Source organism: Carcharhinus amblyrhynchos, chromosome 15, assembly GCF_965287045.1.
Source record: "Carcharhinus amblyrhynchos chromosome 15, sCarAmb.v2.hapA, whole genome shotgun sequence".
Classification (NCBI taxonomy): Eukaryota; Metazoa; Chordata; class Chondrichthyes; order Carcharhiniformes; family Carcharhinidae; genus Carcharhinus; species Carcharhinus amblyrhynchos.
In genome coordinates this window covers 69,076,991-69,094,267 of record NC_137338.1, presented here as the reverse complement: position 1 = coordinate 69,094,267, position 17,277 = coordinate 69,076,991, and the positions used below count along the sequence as shown (strand labels likewise).

General features: G+C 42.8%; 1 protein-coding gene across 1 annotated transcript in view; it reads right to left on the bottom strand.

The window, feature by feature from the left end:
• Window positions 1-8,866: 8,866 nt before the first annotated feature.
• The window catches only part of akap11 (A kinase (PRKA) anchor protein 11), a 64,653-nt gene continuing 56,242 nt past the window's right edge, over window positions 8,867-17,277 (bottom strand). Inside the window, 2 exon segments of the mRNA XM_080204141.1 lie at window positions 8,867-12,096; window positions 15,589-15,749. Coding sequence (XP_080060267.1) covers window positions 11,941-12,096; window positions 15,589-15,749 — 317 coding nt within the window. The 3' untranslated portion in view covers window positions 8,867-11,940.

Below are 17,277 nucleotides of genomic sequence, written 5' to 3'. Positions count from 1 at the left end.
ATCAGGTTGAAACAAGTGGCATTATGATCACTGTATCCAAAGTGTTCCCTCACACTCACATCCATCACCTGCCCTAACTCATTTCCCTATAAGAGATCCAGTATCGCATCCTCTCTCGTCGGTGCCTCAATATACTGATGTAGAAAATTCTCCTGAACACATTTAAGAAACCCTGTCTAAACCTTTAACAGTATGCGAGTCCTTATCTATATGTGGAAAATTAAAATCCCCTACTATAACAACTTTCTGTTTCTTGCAGTTGTCAGCTATCTCTCTGCTGATTTGCTTGCTGACTATTGGGTGGTCTATAATACAACCCCATTAATGTGGTCATACCTTTCCTGTTTCTCAGCTCCACCCATAGGGCCTCTGTAGACAAGCTCCCCAATCTATCCTGCCTGAGTACCACTGTAACATTTTCCCTGACCAACAATGCCACCTTCCTTCCACCCCCACCCCCCCACCTTTTGTCCCTCCGCCTCTATCACACCTGAAACGTTGGAACCTGGAACAGTGAGCTGCCAGTCCTGCCCATCCTGTAGCCAAGTTTCACTAATGGCTATAATGTCATATTTCCATGTGTCAATCCACGCCTTCAGCTCATCTGCCTTTCCCACAATACTCCTAGCATTGAAGTAGACACACCTCAAAATATTGTTTCCACCACACTCAACCCTTCCATTTGTGATTTTACTTGAACTAACCGGTCTTTTTACCCCCCCGCCACTATCTGTTCTGGCACTCTGGTTCCCATCCCCCTGCAAATCTAGTTTAAACGCTCCCCAACAACAATAGCAAACCTCCCTGCAAGTATATTGGTCCCCTTGCAGTTTAGGTGTAACCTGTCACTCTTGTACAGGTCCCACCTGCCCCAGAAGAGGTCCCAATGATCCAAGAATCGGAAACCCTATCCCTACACCAGTTCCTCAGCCATGTGTTCATCCGCCAAAGCATCCTACTCTTACCCTCACTGACACATGGTAAACGTAGCAATCCTGAGATTATTACCCTCGGAGTCCTGCTTTTTAACTTCCTTCCAAGGTCTCTATACTCTCTCTTTCGGATCTCCTCACTTTTCCTACCTATGTCGTTGGTACCGGTGTATACCACGACATCTGGCTGATCACCTTCCCACTTTAGAACGCTGTGCACACGATCAGAGACATCCCTGACCTTGGCACCCGGGAGGCTACAAACCATGCAGGAGCCTCTGTCCCGACCACAGAACCTCTGGCCGTGCCTCTGACCATTGAGTCCTCTATCACTACCGCTCTCCTCTTCTTCCTCCCACCCTTTTGCACTGCAGAACCAGACTCAGTATCAGAGTTCTGGCTGTCACAGCTTGTCCCAAGTAAAGCATCCCCCACAACAGTATCCAATTCAGTATACCTGTTGTGGAGGGGTAGGGCCACAGGGGAACCCTTCTCTGCCTGTCCTTTCACTTTTCCATTTCCTCTCCTTACAGTGACCCAATTTCCTACGTTCTGCTGCTTAGGTGTAACTGCCTTTCTAAAGCTACTGTCTATATACTTCTCATTCTCCCAAATTAGATGGAGGTCATCAAGCTCCTTCTCCAGTTCCCTAACATGCTTTGTTAGCAGCTGCAGCTAGATGCATCTTTTGCAGGTGTTGTCATCAGGGATGCTGGCGGTCTCCCTGATCTCCCACATCGTGCAAGAGGAGCATTCCAACATCTTGCCTGGCATTTCTTTCTGGGGAAAATCAAGAATAAACTTTCTGAAAAAAAACTAGTCTCACCTCTGCTTGTTCCCACTGAAGCCCGTTTTGAGCCAAAGCCCTTCAGCCTTCACTCTGCTCCCTCTCACTCCGCTGCCTGCTCTTTATACCTCCTGCTCACCGTTGGCTGATGTCAGTCGCCTGCACAGTCTCAAAAGAAAAAAAAAATTAAAGTTTACCTGCTCTCACTCGAAGCCTTTTTTTTAGGTTAGAGGAGGGGTGAGGGGGGGAGACTGTAGAAGTCTAGCGTCTTGGGTTTAAAAGAACAACACAGCACGGGAAACAGGCCCTTCAGCCCAACGAGCCCGTGCCGCCATTTCAACATTGTGAGTCCCCTCTTCCACCCATGACCCTTGTCTACGCGTATGGCACTCCACATTGGAAACCAGATTGAGGGGAGACTAATTTCGGGACAATTTGTTACACCAATCAGCCTAAGAGCACATCTTTGGGGTGTGGGAGGAAACCGGAGCACCCAGAGAAAACCCACGCATGCATACGAAGAATGCACAAACTCCCACAGACACTGGCCCAAATCCATATATCTGCACAGAAAACAGTGATAGTCACTGAGCTGTCATGTTGCCCATCAGCTGGTCCAGTTTAAGCATACACTAACGACGTGAAGCACTAGGCTACTCTCGAAACATCCAAGAGCAGCCCTCGCATGACCAACCACGTGTATGCCCCTTGTTGGACAACAAAGCGGACCAAAGCACCTGTGGATTAAAAGAGAAAAACATCAATAACATGCACATCTTATGCAAACATTCAAGGGAATCCCCAGAAACTCAAAAGTAAAACAAGTGAGCCAGAAAATATGTTGGAAGGTCTGTAGGAATCAGTTGATTCCCAGGGATGTCCCAAGGCTCTTGATCCTTATTTAAAACAATCTCCTATATCCCTCCATCTCCATCCCGCTCATGTGCCTATCTAAGTATCCCTTAAACAACTCCAGTGTGCCTGCCTCCACCACCTTACTTGGCAGTGCATTCCATACCCCCACAACCCTCTGTGTGAAAAACCTCCCTCTAACATCCGAATTATACCTCGCTCCCCTCACCCTAAGCCTGTGGCCCCTCATAATATTTGTTTCCAATCTAGGAAAAAGCTTACCACTGTTTACTCTGTCTATACCCTTCAAAATCTTATTCACCTCTATTAGATCTCCCCTCATTCTCTGTCTTTCTAAGGAAAACAGCCCCAATTTGCCCAATCTTTCCTCATAACCCAGTCCTTCCATACCAGGCAGCATCCTGGTAAACCTCCTCTGCACTCTCTCCAGGGTCTCCACGTCCTTCCGGTAGTAAGGCGACCAGAACTGGACGCAGTACTCCAAATGCGGCCTAACCAACATGCTATACAACTGCAACATTAGATGCCAGTTCTTGTACTCTATACCCCTTCCTATAAATGCTAACATACCATAAGCTTTCTTCACAACCTTCTCCACCTGTACTGCCACCTTCAAAGACTTGTGCACTTGCACTCCCAGGTCCCTCTTAATAGGGCTACCCTTTATCATACAACTCCCCCCTATGTTATTGCTTCCAAAATGCATCACCTCACATTTATCAGGATTAAATTCCATCTGCCATTTATCTGCCCAATATACCAGCTTATCTATATCCTGCTGTGTCACCTGACACTCCTCCTCACTATCCGCCAATCCTGCCATCTTTGTGTCATCTGCAAACTTGCTGATCACACCACGTACTCCCTCTTCTAAGTCATTTATGTACATTACAAATAGGAGGTCCCAGTACTGAGCCCTGCAGCACACCACTAGTGACAGACCTGCAGCTAGAAAAAGACCCTTCCACTACTACTCTCTGTCTCCTATTACCAAGCCAGTTATCAAGCCATTTAGATACCTGTCCTTGTACTCCATGAGCCTTAACCTTTTCAACCAACCTACCATGAGGGACTTCGTCAAACGCCTTACTGAAATCCATATAGACGACAACAACAGCTCGTCCTTCGTCGACCGTTTTTGTCACCTCCTCAAAAAATTCTACCAGATTCGTAAGGCACGACTTCCCCTTAACAAAGCCATGCTGCGTATCCCTAATCAGATCGCAACGCGCTAAATGCGTATACATCCTAAGAATACTCTCCAACAACTTCTCTACCACTGACGTCAAACTCACCGGCCTATAATTACCAGGGTTATTCCTACTACCCTTTTTAAACAACGGTACCATGTTTGCTATCCTCCAGTCCTCTGGGACCTCACCTGTGTCCAAAGAAGAGACAAAGATTTGCGTCAGAGGCCCAGCAATTTCATCTCTCGCCTCCCTAAGCAGCCTAGGATAAATGCCATCCGCGCCCGGAGATTTATCAGTTTTAATGCTACCTAAAAACCCTAACACTTCCTCCCTCGTAATGGATATTTCCTTCAACTGGTTTACAGCTCCCTCCAAGACAGTACCGGACATCAAGCCCCTCTCCTTCGTGAATACTGACGCAAAGCATTCATTCAGGATCTCCCCCATTCCCTCGGACTCTAAGCACAGTTCCCCTCCTCTGTCCCTAAGAGGACTGATTTTTCCTCTAACCACCCTTTTGTTCCTAACATAGGAGTAAAATGTCCTTGGATCTTCCTTAATCCTGTCTGCCAAAGCCATTTCATGCCCCATTCCTCTCCATTCAAATTTATTGGAGAAAAAAAACCCTTCCCGGGGTCACTGGGGCCTACTTCCTGTTGTTACACTCCCAGTTTTAAAGTAAGGTAAAATTCCCTTTTACCTTCAAGCTTTTTGTAATGAGTCTCCACTCCAACTTCTCCTTTGGAAACAATGAGGTCGAACCCTCTAAGGTAAGATCCTTTTAAAGTGAAAAAAAACTTCCCAGGGGTCACTGGGGCCTAATTCCTGTTTTTACACTCCCAGTTTTAAAAAACCTCCAAAAAAAAAAGGTAAAAATCCCTCCACTTCAACTTCTCTGGAAACAACCCATTGAATCTGCACTGACTCTCCAACAGAGGATTTCACTCAGGCTCTTTCCTGTAACTACATGTATTTACCCCACTAATTGCCCTTTCCAACATATCGTGGGACACTCAGAGGAAATTTACCATAGCCGACCCACCTAACCTGCACATCTTTGGACTGTGGGAGGAAACTGGAACACCCAGAGGAAACCCTCACAGGTACAGGGAGAGCATGCAAATTCCAGTCACCCAAGGCTGGAATTGAACCTGGGACCCTAGCACTGTAAGGCAGCAGCGCTAACCACTCTGCCATAAAAAGTATCATCTAGATACTTCAAAGTATCAATAGCTGAAACTGCAGCCACTTGAAATCTCTATTGTGTGTATGCAATCATTGTGAAACTGACAGTAGAGATCAAAGAGCCAGAGCTGTAAATCAAGCAATGTTTTCCCTAAGGTTTTGGTCTTAGAATTCTGAAGGGTGACTGGTCTCTGAGCTAGAAATAGACAGTGTGGCTTGGCTGGGAACCCAGAAATCCAGTACTTTTTGAAACAGTTGGTAATCCAGATTACTTCTCCATGCCACCCGCCACTAAAATTAATTCACCCCCACTGAAATTAGCGCTCCCCAAATTAATTACTTTCATTCTGGGCTGCTGCTTGTCCCTTTGCATTACTATCATCACTGTCACATTAATGTTGCCCTCCTGACACTTGGCCTACCTCATTCCCCAAAATAAGATCCAGCTGAGCCTCCTATGCATTGAAATTTATTGATCTAGAAAATTCTTCCAAACACATTTCAGAACCACTCCTCTCTTCATGTCCCGAACTTTATTAGGATGATTAAAGCCCCCTATCCTGTGCTGTGTTTGGCACTAATGGAAATCATTGTTGAAAGAAAAGTGAATGCTTCAAAAAAAGAGAATCATGCCTTTAAACACGATAGGGTTTCACTGAGAGGTTGCAAGTTTACATGAAATATTCTGAAAGTACTGTCAATAGATGGAAACAGCACTGTTTCCTTCTGAATTGTCTTTTCCTGAGTTGGACATCATGACCTACTTACAAAGGCTGCAAAGGCTGATGAGAACTATCTCTTTTCATAGGGACTGATTATATCTGAACTTGCAACAGGAAACCAACTGATGACCAGAAATGATTGCGCTAGCAATGTATCACAAACTGATCATGCTCTGATGATCCTAACCTATTTATTCCAGATCTTTCCCTCTTAACCGTCATAAGTTTTGCTGTTCAAATGGTCACTTCCATTTGACCTTTGCTCAACTGACAAATTAGTATTTACCACCATATGTAGTAGCTGCCCTGATTCAACATCTTTTAGTTCAAAAGACACATTAGCCCAAGTAAAGCTAGCCAGCTTCTTTCAGCGATAGACATCAGTTTCAATCTACCACTATGGTTAAAAAATGCCCAACATCTCTACTTTCTCAGAAGACTAAGGAAATCTGGCATGTTGCTACAACGGTCACCAATGCACCATAGAAAGCATTCTTTCTGGTTGCATCATAGCTTGGTATGGCTCTCGTTCTGTCCAAGACTGCAAGAAACTGCAAAGGCTTGTGAATGAAGCAAAATCCATCACACAAACCAGCCTCCCATCCATTGACTCTGTCTACACTTCACGCTGCCTCGGAAAAGCAGTCAGCATAATTAAGGGCCCCACACACCCTGGACGTACTTCCATCAAGAAAAAGACACAAAAGTCGGAAATCATGTACCAACTGACACAAGAACAGCTTCTTCCCTGTTGCCATCAGACTTTTGAATGGACCTACCTCATATCAAGTTGATCTTTCTCTACACACTAGCTATGACTGTGACACTATATTCTGCACTCTCTCCTTCTCTATGAACAGTATGCTTTTTCCATATAGTGCACAAGAAGCAATACTTTTCACGATATACTAATACATGTGACAATGATAAACAAAACAAAACGGCAACTTTTGTAATTCAAGCAGAAAAATTTGAAAAAACTCAGCTGGCCTGGCAGCAGTTGTAGAGAGAGAGACAGAGTTAACATTTAAAATTCAATATAACTCCATCAAAAGAGCTTTTTGAGTTCTTTTTTGGGTACCTGTCTACGGGCAACTAGATTTATTGAATTCGTTTCACAAATGGCTTGACGCTGTATGTTGTGAAATTTGTTCTCTGTTTGGACTTGAATTTTCAACTTTCAGATTGCCTGTCCAGGCTCTGTACTGAGCTTTCTTGTGGGAATTGTGGGATCCTCAGTCACACACATTGACAAAAGACTTCTTCAACTGCTGTCTTGCTCCTTGTCCAGCTCAAAGAGGAGCAAAAATCTGTCAGTAATTCTTCAGATAAGTAATACGCAAGACCTCTCTTTCAACATGTATCAGTCATGGGGTCAGTTAGGATATTCAGAAAAGTCTGAAGTGATGCCATTTCTGAAGGCTGAGAGATTCTCTTATTAGTGTTCCTCACGAACTTGATAACTGTTTATCAAGATGCTCACTTAGTGGGGTAGAGCTCCATAGAAACTAACTATTCTCTGAGACCCTATCCAAAGGGCCACTGTCCATGGAGAACCTCAACAAGACAAATATATTCCTGCCAGACAAATGGTTACATACATAAACCAGGATATCTGTTTGAATCATAGCTGTTTGTGGGACCTCATCATGCCATGGTAGTCAACAACTGTTATAAAATCTGCTTAAGTGCTATTCTGAAGCCGTAATAAATAAGGTGCCCTCAAGTAGAGCAACTTGTCGAAGATACAAAACATGGCAAGAAGCTAGCCATCAAGTACCTCCTGCTCTGAGCTCCATCGTAGTGTTGATGATGACCGTAAGTGTGCTTTATTGGAAGAATCAAGATTCACAAGCTGGTCTATCTGTGGACACTGATTCTGGCAAAAACATTCATTGGTCAAGGAACTCACCATGGAAAATGAGGTGGAATTCTAATTGGTTGCTTTGATATTGAAGGAAAGAAGATAGTGCCATTTGTCCACATTGCAACTGTAGCTACAGTTTAAAAGTATTTTGGAAAGTTCTAAAGATTCAGGACGTGTTAAACAATTTATGGGATGTAGACAGAAGCAGTGCTGTCTGACTAAATGCCTTTCTGAGACGAAAGGAACAGCTTTGATCTCAGCCTATAATATGAAACCAGGATATCTGTCTGAATCATAGCTATTCATGGAACCTTGTCATGCCACGGTAGTCAACAGCAGAGCTATAAATTCTGCTTAAATACTATTCTGAAGCAGTACCAAATAAGGTGCCCTCAAGTAAAACTTGTTCAAGATACAAAACATGACAAGAAGCTATTGTTTCCAAAGTTTAACAACTTAGTGCAATAGTTTATTCATTCACTGTGAGCAAATTCCTGATTGAATTCCATTTGACCATCTTGCCCACTCAACCAAACCACTGATATTGTTCTGGAGTTGAAAGCTATCTTTTTCGCTATCAACTACATGGACAATTTTTATGTCATCTACAAATTTCTACAGTGTCTAATAGCTTTTATTCTGATGAGAAATCTCCTACAGATTTTACATTGATTATGAGGGGAAAATTTGATTTGTTTAAAGTTTTTCATTCAAAGTTGCATTTTTCAGGAACATAATTACAACATTAAACAAGGAATTACTATATATAAATACAAACACATTACAAATTGCTAACTTCTTGAATTCAGTGGTGTTGGTCATTCCTGCAAATGGCCAGAGCAACTTTCATGCATTTAACAAATCTAGCTGTACAATAGCAACAACCTGCAACCGGCACAGTGGAAACTCCTGGTGACCTATCTAGCCAGCCGTGTCCTCTACACATATATTTTATGTCATCTACAAATTTCTCATATTTATCTTATTGATATGGAGAAGTGTGATATGTTCTTTATTTTGTATCGTTACATGATTATTAGTTAGATTGCTCAAACTGATTGCCTAGCATATTTCATCTAAATGTGGGATAAAATAATTTATCACTTTAAACCAAGGGTCAGCTTATCGGGTGCTATCTATATGTGCCTTACAACAAAGAAATATATGCACCCTATATATTCAGAAAACATTACTTCTACGTCTCTGAATTTCATAGTGAAAACACTAGCACATGTCCCCCAGGAGTTTAATCCCAATATACAAAACACACATGTAGACACAGTAGATGATCTACAGTTTATTTTTTTTAGTCATTGCTGGAGAAATAAACCAAGACATCAACATAGTGCAACTTGCAGTTTATAATCTGAGAACAGAATGTACACTTGGATTAATAGCTGACACACAAAACTGCTATAAGTTAAATGAACTTAATTGCTCTATTTTTGGCATAATTCATAGAGAGATTACAACCAGACATCACACACTTCATATTTACCCCTAGCATGTGAATTACAATGGAATTAACACTGCACAGTAACAAAATAAGTACTATCAGAATCAAGTTCAATTTTAATGCTTCACATTGTCATCAAAATGGCATCACTAAGTACAACTGAGAATACAGCACAAATAAAGGAACACACACAAAAAATATAAAGTGACTAAGTAAACCAGGAATAAACATTCCACTCAGTTGCATGGTGGTGCAGATATCACTTAGTTAAAAGGTGCTATGTTGAATCAAAGTAGTTGGGGAAAACACATTCCATACTCCTTATCCATATTTTATCCACTACCAGATGGAAAAATAATCAAAGGCAGGAGCTGGGGATTCCAATGTGTATATAATAGGATCTCTGAAGTAGGAAATCTCAGGCAGTATCTTGTGAATTTTATATAAGCAAAGGATTAAATTTAATCTGCAATGAATTTCGTTACTGCTTGCAATAGTGTGATATTCTGGCACCTCATAAGGTTACATGCACGCATGTGTTCACGGGAGTATGAACACTAACAGAACTCACAATGGCTTTCAACATTTTAGCACATGGCAAAAATAAGTCAGCTGGTAAATTACTAAGTAGATGGTGTAGGGAGTTGGTAAAATGATGCAACTAATCCAAACATTAAACGCTGGAAATATAACAAATCAGTGCTGGGGAGCTTTGAAGTGTTGGCAGAAAAACACAAATTATTGTCACAATGGGATCGAGGGTGTTTGCTTTTGTATATCAGACTGACTCAAGTGTAGGAATGTCCATTAAAATTTTCTTGAAAGACTATGCTTTTGTAAGTCACAACTTGAGTCTCACTGTGCAGTTGCTAAACATTACCCCATTCTCACTAGGGGTCTTTGGAATTGGTATTATCCTGACACCTAAATCCTTTTATTCTAAACAGAGCAAAATTTTCAGCTCAGCATATAACATGCAGGCCATTATTTCAAAGCTGTACAGAATCATCCACTCCCTCTAAGAGGTCAGCTTGTGGGAATTTAACCCCTACGTAACACAACTGGCAGTATATAGCGGTAAATATCACCTTCTTAAAGGTCCATCTGCTCCCAGCATAAACCTAATAGTTAAAAAACCAGAGTTATCTGATCTGTGGGCCCATATTAAAATGGTCTGCTACCATTTCCAAATGCATCTTTTTGTAATTTTCTGTTTGTGATCACAATACAAATATATAGCCTCATCTTCCAGAATTTTCTATAGGAGAGATTTGTGTCCCACACTAACAAAAGGCAGTGATCTTCAGAAAAACAAAGTTTCAAAGTTTGTTCATTAGTGAACAAATAAGCTTACATTAACAATGCAGTGAAGTTACTGTGGAAATCCCCTAATCACCATACTCTGGCACCTGTTTGTGTACACTGAGGGAGAATTTTGCATGCACCTAACCAGCATGTCTTTTGGACTGTGGGAGGAAATCGGAGCACCCAGAGGAAACCCACGGAGACACGGGGAAAACACGACGACACCGCACAGACAGTGACCCTAGTCGGGAAATGAATCCAGGTCCCTGGCGCTGTGAGGCAGCAGTGCTAACCACTGTGCCACCATGCCAGCCATTCTGATGGATTGCATGCTGGCCAGTAAAGGAACCCACCTTACTTACTGATATTTGCTAGAATAGACTACAGAAAGTCTGTGCTGTATTTCTCATGGCACTAAATATCAAATTCGTCATGTTAAAATGTTTTAAGCACTAGATCTAGAAGTGGGCAGCTGCACACTGACCATAGAAACAAAGCAGGACTGAGGAAACAGAATACCAAGTTGCAAACCTTGTCCATTTGTGCAAAATTCCACTTTAGTAAATAGGGAGTGTTGTGAATTAGACATGTCGATAGCCGAAGGTGAATATCCCATCCTCTCTCCCGTTACCTTGATGGAATATTGCATAGAATGGAGTGGTAAACTAATGGCAATTATGAGACAGCGGCTAGAGGGGATCTTGCTTGTGACTCATCAGGTCAGTCAGTGGACTGGGATCAGCAGCTGGGGCATTAATAAATCTGCAGAGGCAGCCACATTTGGATAGATACTGGCAAAATGCTTTTTTGTATCCAATTACCACAAGCTGCGCTACACAATAGCAAAGCTAGTTTCCTCTTGGTTCGTAAAGAGTGACAGGTTTCACCACAAAAGTAAGTGTAAGTTAGGAAACACTAACAAAAATAGATAGCAAAGATAGCACTGGTTTATCTTAAGTGATCAGCAAGTCCAGTAAAGTCTCAGGTTTACCTTAGAATGAGCTGTGGTTGTAAAGTGTAGGACCCAAAAGCCACCCAGAGAGCGAAGGATTTCACAAGTTCAGTTCCTCAGCCACAGCTAATGTCACAGTGTTAACATCCAGAACTGAAAAGATGTCAGAACTTCTGGGATTAGACAATAGTACAATGCACCCTGCTATCAACTGAATGATTAGGTGTGGCTTCAAAATGGCAAGTCTTTAGGAAGCTGCAAGAACAACCTTTGAACTGATATGGCTCTAATTAATTCTCATGGGAGGGATCACAAATTCCTTATACTTGAAAACCGAGCAAGGAGGAAATCGGCAGGAATATCCTTGGAACTGCACTGTTAGCCACACTACAGGTACAGTAACAGTGGTTAAGCAAGAGCAGCTTCAAGGAACTTTCCAGCCTAGTACTGTGTTTAATTTGGATCTCAATTTGTCCTCACAACAAAATCTTTTCTAACTTTACAGTACAAGAGAATTTACCATGTTATGCTTTTTGTCATAAAGAACACAAACATTCTGGTTCAGCTCCTTGTTCAGTAGGCTGCACACATAGCAATACTTGTCTGGTGGGTACCTGACAACCCTCTACAAATGGAGTTTCACTGCTCTTTGTAGGTAGTTACACGTTCTATGTATCCTCCAGCAGCCAGTCAAAGAGGGGAATGCGAGTGCAGTGAGCTCCAGCTGAGTCTTGTTCCCTGGTCTCACAGTATTGCAGAACTGCTCGCAGCAGGTCACAGATCTTCCAGCCCCTCGCTTCTGCTCTTTTCACTACTGCAGAAAACTAGAGAGATAACGGCACATCAGCATTAGGGGAGGCAATGGCATAGTGGCATTGTCACTGGAGTGGTAATCCAGAGATCTAGGGCAGGATTTTATGGCTCTGCGTGCCCTGAAACCAGAACATCCTGCCCAAGGTCAACAAACTTTTCCATGTTTCGCCCGTCACCCACTCCAATTCCCATGGCAGGTGGAACCCCCTAGAGTTTCAATACCACTACAGCAGATGGTGAAATTTGAATTCACTAAAAATCTGGAATTAAAAGTCTAATGATGACCATGAAATCATTGTCAATTGTTGATGAATATCCTTCAGGGAAGGATATCTGTTCTTACCCGGTCTGGCCTATATGTTAATACAGACCCACAGCAACGTGATTGACTCTTAAATGCCTTCTGAAATTGCCTTAGGTCAAGGGCATTTAGGGATGGGCCCAGCCAGTAACGGCTGCATCCCATGAATGAATTAAAGCTATGAATTAAAGAATGAGTGAATGCCCAGTTGAGTTCTTTGAAAATGTGACTGAACACATTGACGAAGGAAGAGCGGTGGACGTGGTTTACATGGACTTCAGCAAGGCGTTTGATAAGGTCCCCCATGCAAGACTTCTTGAGAAGGTGAGAGGGCATGGGATCCAAGGGGCTTTGGCCTTGTGGATCCAGAACTGGCTTGCCTGCAGAAGGCAGAGAGTGGTTGTGGATGGGTCTTTTTCTGCATGGAGGTCGGTCACCAGTGGAGTGCCCCAGGGATCTGTTCTAGGACCTTTGCTGTTTGTCATCTTCATAAGTGACCCGGATGAGGAAGTGGAGGGATGGGTTAGTAAGTTCGCCAATGATACGAAGGTTGGTGGTGTTGTGGATAGTCTGGAGGGATGTCAGAAGTTGCAGTGTGACATAGATAGGATGCAAGACTGGGCGGAGAAGTGGCAGGTGGGCTTCAACGCGGATAAATGTGTAGTGGTTCATTTTGGCAGGACCAACGGGATGCAGGAGTACAATATCAAGGGTAGGAGTCTTAGCTGGGTTGAAGAGCAGAAGCATCTTGGGGTCCGGGTCCATAGGACTCTTAAATCAGCCTCGCAGGTGGAGGATGTGGTCAAGAAGGTGTATGGTGTACTGGCCTTCATTAGTCGAGGGATTGAGTTTAGGAGTCGGGAGGTAATGCTGCAACTTTATAAGACCCTTTTCAGACCCCACAGAGTACTGTGCGCAGTTCTGGTCGCCTCACTACAGGGAGGATGTGGAAGCTATTGAGAGGGTGCAGAGGAGATTTACAAGGATGTTGCCTGGATTGGGAGGCATGCCTTATGAAGATAGGTTGAGGGAGCTGGGACTCTTCTCCCTGGAGAGACGAAGGTTGAGAGGCGACCTGATAGAGGTTTATAAGATGTTGAGAGGAATAGATAGGGTGGATTCTCGGAGGCTATTTCCCAGGGCTGAAATGGTCGTTACGAGATGACACGGGTTTAAGGTGCTGGGAAGCAAGTACAGAGGAGATGTTAGGGGAAACTTTTTCACTCAGAGGGTGGTGAGTGGGTAGAATCGGCTGCCGTCAGTGGTGGTAGAGGCGAACTCGCTGGGGTCTTTTAAAAGACTTCTGGATGAGTATATGGGATCTAATGGCATTGGGAGTTACAGATAGTTCCATGGCTTGGTAGGTATTGATGTGATCGGCGCAACTTGTGGGCCGAAGGGCCTGTTTGTGCTGTAGTGTTCTATGTTCTTAAAAAGATAGTGAAACCACAGATTCAAAGCAACACTCTGATGTAAAGTGCTATCAAAAAGTGAAGTGCTTTGTCACGATGTTGCATTTAAGTGCTGAATAATTACTGAACAAATATAATGAGGGTGCACAGACAGAGTTGAAAGGTAGGATTGAGGTTACTAAGCCTCCAAGATTGTTCTGCAGTATCCAAAGAAGAAAATAAATAACTGGAGCATAAAATCAGGGTGTCCTTTTCCCATTTTCTTTATTAATGATAATAATCTAGGAGCTGGGGACAAAAGGTTATGTCGACTGGATGGACTGATTGGTGGCAGACTGTCTATGGTGGAATCTCCAGCACAAATGTCCAACCAGGAAAACTGAAACCTGTGCAGGCCAAAATAGCCCTCCACCTGTACAAAATATCTTCATACTTTTATCAGAATTATATGTGCAAATTAGCATTACAGCAGGCAGCATGGTGGCACAGTGGTTAACACTGCTGTCTCACAGCGCCAGGGATCTGGGTTTAATTCTCGACTTGTGTCACTATCTGTATGGAGTTTGCAAACTCTCCCCATTTCTGCATGGGTTTCCTCTGGGTGCTCCGGTTTCCTCCCACAGTCCAAAGATGTGCAGGTTAGGTGGATTGGCCATGATAAATTCTCTTTCATTGTATCCAAACGGGCACCGGAGTGTAGTGACTAGGGAATTTTCACAGTAACTTCACTGCAGTATGAACGTAAGCCTATTTGTGACTAATAAATAAACTTATTCAGTCAGGAATAAATCCTGAATTCCTCCTCCACTAATCAACACCCCGAGGGGTATTGTTGACCAAAAGCTGAACTGGACTAGCCAGGTAAATACTATGGATAAAAGAGTTGGTCAGAGGCTGGAAATTTTAAGGCGAGTAACTCACCTCCTGATTCCCAAAGCCGATTCACCATCTACAGGCACAAGTTAATAGTGTAATGAGATACTAATCGAAAAACACAATACTGTGGCTGCTGGCAATCTGAAATGAGAGAAAATGCTGGAAATCTCTGCAGGTCAGGCAGCAAGTGGGGAAAGAAACAGGATTGACATTTCAGGTCAATAACCTTTCATCACAGAATTGTTAAGGCACAGCAAGAGGCCATTCAACCCATCTTACCTGTGACTCCTCCCTTTTCAGAGGCAAATGGTGATGACAGAAGGTTGATTTAGTGACTGGAAACACAGTAAAAAGTCTGACAACACCAGGTTTAAGTCCAACCGATTTATTTGATAGTACACTCACTAGCTTTCGGGGTTAGTCCCTTTGTCAGGTGAATGGAGAGTTCTGGCCTCAGACAGAGCATATAAAGCACAGACAGTTTACAGATTACTGATTAGAATGTGAATCTTTACACCTAACCTGCTGTTCAACAGGTTTATCCACATTAGTGACTGGAAGCCAGTGTCCAGCTGCATATCACAGAGATCTGTGCTGGGTCCCCTATGATTCGTTATTTATATAAACGACAAAGATAACTATGTAGGGGGAGGGTTAGTAAACTTGCAGTTGACACAAAGATTGGCCGGGTGCTTAATAGTGAGGTTGAGTATCTTGGTCAATAGAAAAACAGACAGGGGATGGTCAAATAGGCAGGTAAGTAGCAGATGGAATTTAACCCTAAAAAGCGCGAGGTGATACATTTTGGAAGGAGTAATTTGACAAGGAGGTAAAGAGAAAATTAAAACAATATTGAATTCTGCATAAAGCAATTGAACACCTTGTAAGCAAGCAACATTTAAACTCATACTCACAGCTGACAGCTCATCTTCAAAAGTTTCCTTGAAGCAGAGCAAAGACACCTGGAACTGAGAGGCAGCTATCCACTGCAACGCCATTCTCATCTGAGGATCGAGATTACTGGGTTTGAGGTCAACATTTAAAATTAATAATGCTTCTTTCACCTGTATCAGACCTATAAACAGATTAAAAAAAGGAGCAAATGGATGAGTTGATTGTTGAGAGACGAGCACTATTTTAATCAAAAGAAAATGGTGGTTACAATTATGAAAAATCTAAATTACAACTGCTGCTAAGGTTATGAAGAGGAAAAACAGAGTTGAATGTTTCACGCTGTGGTTCCTGCATATTTACAATATTCGCTCATTTATTTCAGATCCCTGCCCCTGTACCATTGTGAGCAGCAATGAAGACTGCAAACATCCTGAAGGTGAATCCTTCCACTGCCAAATAGCCTCATGGGGGTTGGGGAAAGGATGCAGGATGAAGCAACCTGACATAACTGCTACATTGCACCAGCTGGTGAGTTGTGGCATTGCCCCTACTGGAGTTTGCTAAGTCTATCCAGCTCATTTCACTGGAGTACATTGTGGGCAAACTACATGTGCCCAACTGTGGGTTACTGGCATCCCACTAGGAAGACAATACAGCATCATCCTCAATGGACAATTTACATGGCTCCATCTGGTAACCTGATATATCTGGTTTCTTTTTTACTATATCTGGTTTCACCAGCTGATAAGATCCTAAAATCAACAGAAATAGGAATAGGTCATTCAGCCTCTCAAGCCTGTTCCACCATTCAGTAAGATCATGGCAGTGATAGTGGGTTGAACTCCATTTCCTTGCCTGGTCCTGTAGCCCTAGGCTCCCTTATCTACAAAATTCATCCTACTGAATGACCTCACTGGGAAAGAGAATGCCAAAGACTAACGATGTTCAGAGACAAGTAAGTCCTCCTATTTGCCATCTTAAATAGAACAGCCTTTATTTTGAAACTGTGTCCCCAGTTTAAGATTTCATGAGGGGAAATATCCCGTCAGCATCCACCCTATGAAACCCCGAGGATCTTTCAGTAAGATGGGGAGGTAGAGTGGTATTGCCACTGGACTAGTAATCTGGAGACTCAGTGAAAAACTCTGAGGACCCATGTTCAAAATTTGAATTCAATATAAATAGGGACTTAATGCTGGCTGTGAAACCATTGTCGATTGTCATAAAAACCCATCTGGGTTGCTAATGTCCTTTAGCGAAGGAAATCTGCCACCCTTACCTACTCTGACCTACTTGTAGCTCCAGATCCACAGCAATGTGGTTGTCTTTTAAATGCCCTTCGAAATGGTCTAGCAAGCCACTCAACTGGGCAATTAGAGATGGGTAATAAATGCTGGCCCGGCCTGCAATACCCATTTCCCATGAAAGAAGAATTAAAAAAAACACTTCTCATTCTAAACTCCAGTAAGTACAGGCCCCAAACTGCTCAACATTTCCTCATAAGATCCCAGGAATCAGCCTAGTGAACCAGCTATGAACTACTTTCAATGCAACTATGTCCCTCCTTAAATAAGGAGGCCAAAACTGTACTCAGTTTTCTAGGTGTAGTCTTACCAATGCCTTTACAGTTGTAACAAGATTTCCCTATTTTAAATTCCAACCCCTTTGCAATGAAGGCTAACATTTCATTTGTCTTCTTAATTATTTGC